The sequence below is a fragment of the Oryza glaberrima genome, chromosome 3 (assembly GCF_000147395.1).
Source record: "Oryza glaberrima chromosome 3, OglaRS2, whole genome shotgun sequence".
NCBI classification, from domain to species: Eukaryota; Viridiplantae; Streptophyta; class Magnoliopsida; order Poales; family Poaceae; genus Oryza; species Oryza glaberrima.
The window spans coordinates 23,271,627-23,284,075 of NC_068328.1; the positions used below are offsets into that span (position 1 = coordinate 23,271,627).

Below are 12,449 nucleotides of genomic sequence, written 5' to 3' on the forward strand. Positions count from 1 at the left end.
GGCTAGGGCTGGTGAGGTGGCGAGCAGCGGGTAGAGATGGATATCGATTGAGATGAGTCGAGGAAGAGGAGACCAAGAGAGGAAGAAGCATAACTACCATGTGTGTGTCACGTAGGACAAAAACCGCTCCAAAGCGAGTCAAGGGGGCAATCCATTCAGTATGAAAAGTTGAGGGTGAAGGATGTTTGATTTTGTGGTTTATGGGAGTAATTCGTACTCACACAAGAGTACATAGGGGTAATTCAGACTTTTTCCTATAGCATTGGATAGTGATCTTTAAAGCTTTTTCCGTCCAAGCCACACATCCTCTCGTAAACGAATTTGAGTTCCATTTTTCAACAGAAAAGAACCTGGACACAAAACTCATGTTTGACCTTCATCAAACCTAACAGAAAGGGAGAATCGCTTGATTTCTTTTCAACTAAAGAAATAATTTTCTTCCATCAAATTTGTTTCAAAGAATATTTTGCCACACCCCTTCCTCATTTATTAACCTGAATAACCGTTTGTGGAGCAAACATCTCATTCAAGTTTAGAATACCCAATCCACATTGACAAATAAATTCTTGATATATTATAATCAGGTTTTAAAAAAAAAATTCCCCAAAGGATCGTAAAAAGGTTAACATACATATTGGTACGCTCCTCAACACTGAATTAATAAGAGTCGGATTACTACCTGCAGATAATAATTTGCTCTTCCAACAACTTAGCTTTTTTTTTCTTTTTTTTATATAATAGCTTTTTTTTTCTAAAACATCTCCTCTACTTCTTTCCAATCATTATTTAGGTCGATCCCCTAAGACCTAGGTTTTAGTGTGTTAAACCCATTTGGCACATTTAGAGTTTGGATCGATTGTAGTGATTAAATCCGTGGATGATTTTGTGAGTGGAAAGAATGTGAAAATAAGAATGAATTTAAAAAGAAAAGAGGAGTTGGACAGGATAGGGCCGTGGTTTCTCTCATGATCAATTGTAGTGATCAAATCCGTGGATGATCTCGTGAGTGGAAAGGGTGTGAAAATAAGAATGTACCATGAATTAAAAAAAAAAGAGGAGTTGAACAGGATAGGGCCGTGGCTTCTCTCGTGAGTAGATAGGGAGTCACCTAGACGTTTTCGTTAGACGGCACAAGGGCCGTGGAGTTGGATAGGATAGGGCCGTGGCTTCTCTCATGATCGATTGAAGTGATCAAATCCGTGGATGATCTCGTGAGTGGAAAGGGTGTGAAAATAAGAATGTACCATGAATTAAAAAAAAAAGAGAAGTTGGACGGGATAGGGCCGTGGCTTCTCTCGTGAGTAGATAGGGAGTCACCTAGACGTTTTCGTTAGGCAGCACAAGGGCCGTGGCTTCTCTCGTGAGTAGATAGGGCCAAAGTCGGATATTGAATGCTAGCATCCGGCACGAGACCCGGGGGATAAATATCTCGTATATACCTCGATCCCCCAACAACAGCCAAACCCTGCCAACTCCCGCCCCCCGCAGCTGGGATTACAAGCTCGCACCACCGAGCTTGGCAGGAGCATCTCGATCGTGTCCTCTTTTATACCGGTCTAAACCGATGTAGATTTTTCATGTGGTACAAAACATTGTTCTTATGCGTTACGTGTGTAATAATATGGGCTGTGGCTGAATTAAACACAGGCCGGCCCGCAGTCCCAGTAATTATCATATCTGGTCTTATTATGTTTCGTCTCATCGTGATTTTCCAGAAGGAATAAGTTCATCTAAGGTCCCTTAACTTGTCAACGAATCCGATTTTCGTCCTTCAACCGGAAAACCAGATACAGCAGGTCCCTCAACTATCAAAACCGGTGCATTTGAGGTCCCTCAGCGTTTTAGATGGCGGTTTTGGCTGGCGTGGCACCTACGTGGCTAGTTTGACTCGGTCTTCATCTGATGTGGCAATGACGTGGAGCTTACGTGGCAATTCGATCTCGAAAAATAATAAACCCTATGGGACCCACATGTCAGTTTCACACACACAATAATAAAAAAAATGGTGGGGCCAACATGGGCCCCACCTGTCATTCTCAATCCCCTCCTCATCTCTCTCCCCTATGCTCCCTCCTCTCACCGGCGCAGATAAGGACGACGTGGAGAGGTGCGGCCTCCTCCACTCCCGCCCCTATGGGCCTAACGCCGGGGGCCGCCGCTCCTCTCCTCGTCGCCCGCCGCACACACCACGCACGCAGCGGAGGCGCAAAGGTCGGAGACAGCGTCGTCGAGGAGGAGGTCGACCTCGCGGCTCCGCCGCCCAACGGACGACGACACGGAGTTGTCCTCATCCACCACCTGGAGTTCAGCAGACGAGGCCGAGTTTGACCGGTCACTGGAGATGGAGAGCGAGCCCCCGTGATAAGCGAGCGCCTCGATCTGAAGGTCGAGCGCACGGGACGACAGCACATGCCTGGACTCATCCTCAAGCCGTGCCATCTCTACACGGCGGTAGCCGCACCACCCCTGGGCCCGACCGACGACCCGGATGACAGCCGACGCGAGTAGCAGCAGGGCAGACACCAGCATTGAGAGATTTCAACGATAAGAGCAAGCAAGCCAGATTCTTCTCTTGCACAAAAGAAAAGCTCAGAACTTGCTCAGAGTCTCACACGCAGCAAAACAACCAAGTTGAATCTGAAAGATGAGGTTTTGCCACCTTTATGGCATGGCCGTAATGCCGTATAACTGTATTGTATCGATCCTAGCAGCACATCACAACACTATGGAAGAACAAGAGCAACAACACAAAACAACGGAGGAACCTGCCAAGAACAGTGAAAAGTTGGAGCCAGGGACGGCGGCGCAGGTCGTCGACGGCGCGGAGGAAGCGCTCGGTCTCGACGCGGTCGCCGCCTGCGGCGCCGTTGAACAGCATCGGCTCGTCGGCCGCACCTCTCCTGCTCTCCACGTCGTCCTTATCTGCGCCGGCGAGAGTAGGGAGCAGAGGGGAGAGAGATGAAGAGAGGGGAGATGGGGAGAGAGGAGGAAGAAGAGGAGGGGATTGAGAATTACAGGTGGGGCCCACTATTTTTTTATTATTGTGTGTGTGAAACTGACATGTGGATCCCATAGGTTTTATTATTTTTTTGGATTGAATTGCCACATAAGCGCCACGTCATTGCCACGTCAGATGAAGACGGAGTCAAATTAGCCACGTAGACGCCACGTCAGCCAAAACCGTCATCTAAACCGCCGAGGGACCTCAAGTGCACCGTTTTGATAGTTGAGGGACCTGTTGTATCTGGTTTTCCGGTTGAAGGACGAAAATCGGATTCGTTGATAAGGGATCTAATGTGAACTTATTCCTTTCCAGAATCAATGTGTCCTTGTGTGGTTTGGATGCAAAGCCAATGACCCAATTTTGCATAGACGCGTTTACAATCTTGAAACCCAGCTACAACCATGGCCGGCGTCGCCTCCCCGAAACGGCAGAGCAAGATTGCACCTGACGACCACGACGGTGACGGCGGCCACGACGGTGCCGACGAACGGTCCATGAGCCGGTAGTCGTCGGCGGCGTAGAGCGCGAACGTCGCCGCGGCGAACAGCGCGACGGCCGTCATCATGTTGGTGATCAGCCTCGCGGTGACCCTCCTCGACGCGCAGCCGCTGCCGACAGCGAGCAGCATCAGGGAGCACGGCGAGCGACGTGGCGAAGGTGCAGGTGTAGACGATCAGGTACAGCATCGCCTTTCCGGCCTGGTCCCTCGTGACGGCGGCCGCCGCCGGTTCGGCGGCGAGCAGCGCCGCGAACCAGTCACGCGGCCTCGGCAGGCATCCACCCCGGCGGCCGCAGCGCTGCCTGGAACGCCATGGCGGCAAACAGCGTGGCCACCGCCATCAGCCACCCGCGCATGCACAACAAGCCATCCTGTTCTTGCATCCACTCCTCGCCGCCGCCGCCACCAGCACCACCGGTTTTCTCACTAACACCACCGGCTGACGAATCTCCGGCGACGGCGGCGGCGGCAGCCTGACGGCCGATGTTCTGCACGACGGTGGGGCCATTGAGAGGGACCTGGATCGTTGTGTCGCCGATGTCAATCACCAGCCTGATGTTCTACACGACGCAATTGATACACACACATAATAATTAGCTAAATTAATGAACTAATCACCATTAAACATACTAATCGACACATTATCTTAAAAAACATGCTAATCAACAGTAAATTGCATGCACTTCAGCTGAGTTGAGAGATTTAACCTGGACAGAATTGGCAGAGTCGTCGGCGACAGATTCGATCTCCACGTCTCACCGAATACTCCAAATTAGTATACAAACATCCGATGTGACATGATCTAAAGTTTAGTCTCTATATCCTCTGCTAGCATTAACGTGATACTACGTACGTCTGCCATATGTACCAGCAGCGAACACACAACAATACATATATTGTGAAGCACGTCCATGTCTGTGTTTGGAAGACTGGTATTTATTATGAATAATATTTTACCGTTGAAAGAAAACTTTATATTTTTAATGTACCTCTACTATCTTTAGAGACTTCAGAGTTAGTAAAGGCGTTTCTAATGCAGTGAAACATAATCTTCCCTTTCGAAATGTGACTTAAACAACAATGTCATAATTTCGATGAGGTCTCATACAACATCGCAAACATCAAACACAGTATCATAATGGAGCGATTATAATTTGTCTCGCTCGAAGGCAAGTCTCTCAACTTTATTATTGAATTCAATAAATAACCCTTATTATCAAACTCAATATTGTAGCCATATAAATGAAAATATGTCCGAAAACATAACTGAACAAACATAGCAAAAAAGAAACAACCAAGGTCCTTATAGACTAAGGAAGATCTTCAACTGTCTCCTCATCAAATTTATTCCCATTAAGATGGCTTTGCTCTCCTTTTACTGTATTGAATAAGTGCAATGCACCTATGTCATTCACCAAGAATTAAAGGGCATTAGGTATCATATAAATGTGTCATAAGTATGGGCAATGATATTGCAATTAGTAAGATTACCCTTCTAAGGAAGCTGTTGTTTGAAGCCCTCGCAGTCCTCTTACTCATGCCCAGACTTATGGCAAAGTTTGCAGACAATGATGGCGCTTCACTCATTGGGCTCATTAGTGAGATTCTTATTAGTCTTTAGAGCTTTAGTGGAGAAAGATTGCTTATTACGCCTTTCGGCATTTAGTCGTTTTTCCTCATTAACAGCATGACTTATTAATTCTGTAATTGACTATTTATTCTTCTGAGTATGATAGCTTAGCTTTTAGTGATTCAAAATCTAATGGCAACGAATTCATAATGAAATAGACAAGAAAATCATTAGAAATAGTCATGTCCATAGCTCTTAGTCGCTGAACCGCGTTGATGATTGATATTATGTGTGTTGCGACACCACTTTTACCATCATAGCGGGATTGACACAACCTTGTAATGAGGGCATCAACATAAATAGCAGAGGAGCGTCATGTCTGGTATTGTAAAAGGAGGACCTAAATTAAACTTATTCCGTACTTGTTAGCCTGTCGTCCTTTCCCTGGGCAGCTCTCGCGCGGCTGAAGAATGAAAAACTACTAGCTCAAAGCCCAGTCCAGATACTCGAGTCGGGCCGCCGCCGTTGAAGATTTATCCTGGCAGCTTTGGTAGCACGAGAACTAGTAGATTAATGGTACTACAGGCAGCACATCCATTCTGGTAACCTCATTTCATTTTAACCCTTCGCCCATTTTCCTTGTCCAAACAAGTTCCGAAAACAAGAGCATAGCAGAAAGAAGTAAATATATAAATAGCAAATATGACACAAACAAAGGGGTTTTCATGGGAAAAAAAAGGAACTTTAATTTAATTTGTACTAGCTCGGTACTATGGATCATATACCACACACACAGTAACACTTGTTTTAAAACAGAACACAACAACAACAACGTTCGTACTAACATCGACCACGCAGTAAAGAACACGTAATTAACCCACCCAGCGCTATTAGACACCCTCCATATCGACTAACTACGGGAACATCCTGCAGCAGTACTGAAAACACAATTAAGCTAATCCTAGTCGACCATTACATGCATGCATGCATGGGAAAGTATTTTTGCACTGTAGAAGTACTATCACATAAGCTGTGGTTGCTGCTGGGCCCCTCCATGCATCAGCCCGCCCACCTGCGCCGCCGCCGCAGTGAACTCCGGCCACATGCCGCCGGCCGCCATCCTCCATGTCTCGGCATTATTGCTGCTGCTGTCCAACAGCCCGGTGGGCCAGAGCAGAGGCGCCGCCGCCGACGACGACGACGACGTCGCCACCGCTGCAGCAGGTCCGCCGCCGCCGGCGACGGCATGGTGGTGGCCCGGGCCGGGCAGGCCGAGGCCGAGGTCGAAGCCGACGCCGACGCGGCCCTCCAGCAGCGGCGCCGCGCCGAGCGCGAACAGCGAGCCGAGCAGGCCCGCCTGCTGCGAGGAAGAAGAGGTCGCCGGCGGCGGCGTGAGCGGCCCGCCGTGATGATGATGATAGTGATGAGGCGGTGCGGCGGCGGCGGCGAAGTGGACGGGCGGGCGGCGCACGGGGGGGCGAGGGCGCTTGCGGGTGGAGCCGCCGATGGGGACGTTGCGGAGGGAGCCGCCGAGCGTCCAGTAGCGGCGGCAGGCGCGGCAGAAGTGGCGCGGCTGCGACGTGTTGTAGTTGTTGTAGTAGCAGAACTTGGTGTCGTGCGACGCGCACCGCGGGCACTGCTCCCTGCTACTCCCTCCCACGCCGCCTGACGCCGCCGCCGCCGCCGGAAGCGGATGCTGGAGGCAGGCGGGAGGCAGCAGGAGCGATCCCGACGCCATGGACGCCGGCAGCTGCTGCAGCGCAGCTTCCATCACCTGTCCTGGCATTTTTACAAGAGCTCTTGCTAGCTACTTGGATCGATGGATGATGATTCTGTGTTTGGTTAGCAGGAGAATGAGAGCACGGTGTATATATAGAGGCGAGGCGTGGCGATGGCCATGGTAGATGCTTCGTGGTACAGGGAAGAGGGGTGATTGTAGATGATGGTACGGAGGGTGACAGAAGGCTGGCGAGAAGGGTAGGCAGGGTGCAGGGGGTGTAGGCACTGACTGCACACCCTGCCTATGTGCAGTAGCTTTCTTTGCAGAGCAAGGAATCATATGCTAGGCTACTGTACTGTACTATCTTCTCTGAATGAAGATGTGTCTAAGCTAGTAGTGTCTTGTGTGTACTGGGAGTAAACGTAACCCTGCATGCATATATGCAAGATGACAATTTTCGCAATGACCATGGCATTTGGATGGATATATATGTGTGCTCATAGTAGAAGTAATGTTTTCACTGTTGAACTACAGTCTGTGCCTTGTGTTGTTTTTGTTACTACTGTAGTACTCTACGAAGTTAGTCTCCCTCCGTCCCGTAATATGAGGGTATGTATAACGGAAGATATACATAAAATATCCTCACTAACTAAAGACACTCATAGGGACACTTGTCTCTTAATGGAGACCATAACTAGGTGGGTTCCTCAAAATCCGAAACAACTACATGAAGATATTCTAGCTCACAGTAGGTATCCCTACCAAAAAGTCACGATATTAAATTTCCTCAACTACCCCTCAGCAACTCTTCCCTCTCTCTCGTCAACGCTCTCTCCCTCTCTCTCTCTCTCTCGCCACCGCTTGTCGCCGCCTCCCGCTCTCTCCCACCACTGTCGCTCACCGCCGCCGCCTCCCGCTCTCTCCCATCGCCGTCGCTCCCCTCTCTCTCCCTCTCTCACCCATCACCACTCTCTCCCTCATCCTCTCTCTCGCCGCCGCCCATCGTCGCTGCCTCTCTCTCCCATCGCCACCGACGGAGAACGGCGCACGGGTCGAGGTGGCGGACAGAGAGCCACGCGCGGGTTGCGATGGCCATCGCCATCCTCCCCGCCTCGCGTCGGCCTCGCCCCGCCACCGTCGCCGATCTCGTTCCGGCGCCGGCAGCGGCAGATCCGGCACCGTCATGCGCGCTGGAGCTATTGCGGCCAAATCGGGATGGAGCGGCGCCGGTCCTGCCGCATTGAGGAGGAGGCCATGGCGCCGACGGAGGAGGTCGCCGGCATCATCTCCAGGCCATCACCGGCATCGTCTCCCTCTCCCTCTCGCCGCCGACGCTCACCTCTCTCCCTCTCCCTTGCCGCCGCTGCCGCCGCCCGCTCGCCTCTCTCTCTCATCACCGGCAGCTGTGAGGGCGATGAGTGAGAGGGGCTGAGGGGTGGAAGGGGAAATTTTTCGGTGGGAACGGTGTCCACAAGCCACACTCGCGCCCAACACGCTTCCTCGGCTGCGTGCCCGTGCCAAAAACAAGCAAGGGCCGCATCCCCCAGCAGAGACACGTGTTCTATTGCGGGGGGACGGTGTGGACGAAAAAGCAAACGGAGTAGGATGGCGTGCACTAGGGATACTCTCCAGGGGCACGATTGTACATAGGCTAAGAGATTTTGAGTGGATGTGATATATCCTAGTATAATAAATCTGTACACACGGTGTGTTTAGATTATGGGACGGAGGAAGCAGTATAATTGATCGTAGATAAGACAAGTTGAAATGAAATGTGACCACAAGCTAGCCATGTTGTTGTGCGAGGAGGAGGCGGAGTCGCAAAAATGTTGCATGTGACAAAAACCTAGGGAAGCGAGCAAGGGCGTAAAAGAGAGGACAAGGGTTCCCGGACCGAGGAGGGGGCAAATAGGTGCCTACACACTGCCGATGTGTTCCTGTCACTCACTGCCATGCCTCCTCTTCTCCCTTGGCCACGGCTAGCCAATCCTCATCAGCAGCTACTACTACTAGAATTGCTTGCTTGGCTGCAGTTGGGGTGGCCCGGCCGGCCGGCATGGACCAGCGCGGCGGCAGCCTTTGACGGATCGCGCGCGCGACCGTCCCCCACGCCACGCCACGCCGTGACAACCGATCGAGCCCGGCCGCCCGGCGCGGACACCGAGGACGCGCCGGCAAATTGGCCATGGCATACAGGGTGGGTGGTGGCCACTGTAAAATATGGCCCCAGATGATGTTTCTGGCGACCGCGGAGGCGGAGATGAGTGGTCCGCCGCCTGATCGAGCTACTATCCGGGCCTGCCTGACCTGACGCACACAAGGGGCCCTCCCCTCTCGCGCTCCATCGCGCTCGTCCGTCCGGCCGCCGCGACCGGTCGGGCGGCGCGGCATGCGAGGCTCATTTTGGCCATTGGCGCCTTGCGATTGGAGCTACCTAGCCGCGCGTATCGTAGCCGTAGGCCCGGCCGAGCCGATCCTCCCCGTACGTATGCTATCCGTGCCTGCCGTATACTACACTATTACGGAGTAGGAGTACTGTGTTGTCGTGACAATTGATGAATTGAGCCTACACCTGCGCTATGCATAAGAAGTCTATTACTCTCTCCGGTTTATAATACTTATCGTTTTGGACAAGAGCACAGTCTCCAAAAAAACAACTTTAACCATTATTGTCAAAAAAACAACTTTAACCATTATTGTCTATTATATTATGTATAAAAGTGTTAATAAATATATAATTTTATTAAAGTATTTTTCAAGACTAATCTATACATATTGTCACCATATTTAAAAGACAAATATTTTAAAAATGATTAATAATCAAAGATTTTAAAATTTGGCATCATCTTTATCTAAAACGACAAGTATATATTATCAGCCTGGAGTGAGTAACTACTATGAAAACCATTCTCATCAAAATCTCCTACCATTTTTACAAATTAATAGACTAATCACTGAAAATTGATTTTCAAAAACGGACGTTGCATGTATTATTTTTACATGCAACGGTCTTAATATAGCCGACTACGAAAAAGGTAACACATAACATTCATATGGTCCACGACAATGGATGACTCTCCATCTCTCCATGCACAAACACAATCCATTCCATACAGCGGCGGCGGCTAAAGGTTGGGGGCAGCGGTGGTGGAGGGCACCGGATCCGTCAATGGTAATGCTTGGGAGCCCTCCATGTGGATATATAAGGTGTGGCTCGACATCTATACAGTGTGACTCCACGACAGTGACGACCACGGCCATATTCGTGTTGACAAACTTGACATGTGATGAATTAGTGTTGATTTGTCCTTGATCTGGTCGGATCCGTGTGGTTGTTGAATTGGATTGTTAGTTTTGACTTGGGATTACAACAATCCCAAGTCAAAACTCACAATCTAATTCACAGACAAAATAGTTCGAAATTGCTAAAATTATATCGACAGTTTTTTGACTGATTTTCAGTCAGAGTCGCTGGCCGTACGATTTCTCCGCGAGTATTCGGCTGTGAATCTTTCAATAGTTGGATATTTTTCACGCGTTGCGGCGAGCTAGCCCCAATCTTCTTTGCTGATTAGCGTTTAATATTGCACTGTTACCTTCTCTTATACAAATTTACACATTAGTTACACCATACTTACACACCACTTACATAGGTAATTAGTATGTAATTTTAGGATTTACATATGTAATTTTAGGACTTACATATGTAATTCTGAGATTTATATTGTAAATACACTAATTGCATATGTAATTTAGAGACTTATAATGTAAATACATGCCGACTATTTTTTGATGAAAAATATGGCGTCATAAATATAGGTACTCCCTATTATTTGCCTTAGTGAATGCTAAAATAAAACTTTGGCAGCGAACTAAGCGAAACACTTCCCATCGGTTCTTAAAAAGGAGTTGTAATGACCAATTCCTGCCATGCTAAAAAATTTTGGAGGCACCTATATGAAAGGCTAGACCAATGCTTCTTTGTAATAAAGAAAACTAGAAAAATTTGGGAGGATTTGAATCCTAAACGTCTTATGTGGTCTTTTGGACAAAGGAATAGCTCTATCAAATTCCTATGAAAATCCTATGGAATTGGCTATTTCATAGGAACTTTGGAGGAAATCTAGCACGACATTTTGCCTCATATTTTTCTCTTCCAATGACACAAAATTCCTTTATTTTTCATGTGTGTTATCCAAACGATAGTTTCAAAAATTTTATGTGTTTTTGATTCACACGTTTTAAAAAATTTCATGTGTTTTCTCTATTCCTATATTGTCACAATCATGCATTCCAGATCCCTTCCTCGTTCCGAAGGGTGTGTTGACTGTATTCTAAACAATTACTCACAATGGTTACTTCCTATTTATCCGTAAGAACGCTTCTCTCCTTCGGAATATTAATTTTTTTGACATTAATAATTTCTCAATGCTTTGCTTAAAAATCGTATGCTTAAGTTTGCCTCAAAAGGTACTAGCATCATAATATGATAAACTTTTTAGATTTTATGAATTTATTTTAATATTATATTAATAGTCAAAATTCAAACGTTCGACTGAATCTTACCCTGCATGTCAAATATTCCAGATCAGAGGGAGTAATTTATATGTGCTAGGTATAGCTATGTAATTCTTAGGAGGATTTGAGTTTTAAGCTTCATCAATGAATTCAGATTTTCAGTGCACATATGCATGAATTTAAGCACAAAATTAATGTGTCTAAGATATTCAGTAAGATGTAAAGCTCATGTAGAGTGCCTTTTGAATTGAAAAACTAGTCTAATCGGACTTCTGTCATGAGTACTATGAAAGACTATGTACACTTTCAATAAAAACAGGAATCATATAGTAGTACTTTGATTCATGTCTCCACACACCACTGAAAGAAACCACAGAAATACTGTATATATATTAAGGGTGGATTAACCTTGCTAGCCATATGGAGGATCATGATTTTACCATTTTTTTTACTAAGATACAATTATGATTTGACTTTTAGGACACTTTATCCTGAAAATATAGGATTGGTTTGGTTTGTGGCCTAATAGGCCTTACCAAATTTTGTCAGTGCCAAATTTTGGCAAGTTTTAGCATAACTAATTTTGGTAAGGTAAAGTTGTGTTTGGATTAAAGCCAAAATAGCCTAAGTTCACTATTGAAATGGCCTATTTTCTTAGGCATGCCAAAATTTGGTTTCAAACCAAATAGACACTAAACACTACTGAAATAGCTAAATATTGGTAAGTATAATTTAGATCTCAAACCAAACCAGCCCATAAGGGAGGCTCTAACTTGGAAATAGAAAGAAATTAGTTTTGCCGAAAAATGTAATTAAGGAGTTACTTTAGAGCACTTCACACGCACTTTGATGCACTTGAAGTCTTTAACTACATCACATGATGAAAGAAATGTTGCACGATGAACCTGGAGAACCCGTACTTCGCCTCCACGCGGACCACTGGGAATGCCCACGTCGCCTTTGCCGACATCTGAGCTCTTATAGCATGTACAATAACAGACTATAAATCAACCATAAACACATTTTAAAAAGATAAAAAAAAGAGAGAAGACCAGTAGGCTACGGATTTATAGCCAGCTGCAGCACAGACTCGAAGATACATGTGTGTATGATAGGTGGGACCAAATATGAATTATGT

The 12,449-nt window shown here is 47.2% G+C and overlaps 1 protein-coding gene and 1 pseudogene across 1 annotated transcript; both read right to left on the reverse strand.

Moving 5' to 3' along the window:
- Nucleotides 1–3,378: 3,378 nt before the first annotated feature.
- Nucleotides 3,379–5,042, reverse strand: LOC127766341 (uncharacterized; annotated as a pseudogene).
- An 806-nt stretch (nucleotides 5,043–5,848) lies between these two features.
- On the reverse strand, nucleotides 5,849–6,901 carry LOC127767981 (dof zinc finger protein DOF5.8-like). Its single transcript, XM_052293479.1, has one exon. The coding sequence runs from the start codon at nucleotides 6,857–6,859 to the stop codon at nucleotides 6,095–6,097; it is 765 nt and encodes a 254-aa protein (XP_052149439.1). The 5' UTR covers nucleotides 6,860–6,901; the 3' UTR covers nucleotides 5,849–6,094.
- Between the last annotated feature and the right edge of the window lie 5,548 nt (nucleotides 6,902–12,449).

Excerpts from the sequence above, each read along its gene's own strand:
- LOC127767981 (XM_052293479.1), bottom strand. The coding sequence starts at position 6,859 with ATGCCAGGACAGGTGATGGAAGCTGCGCTGCAGCAGCTGCCGGCGTCC.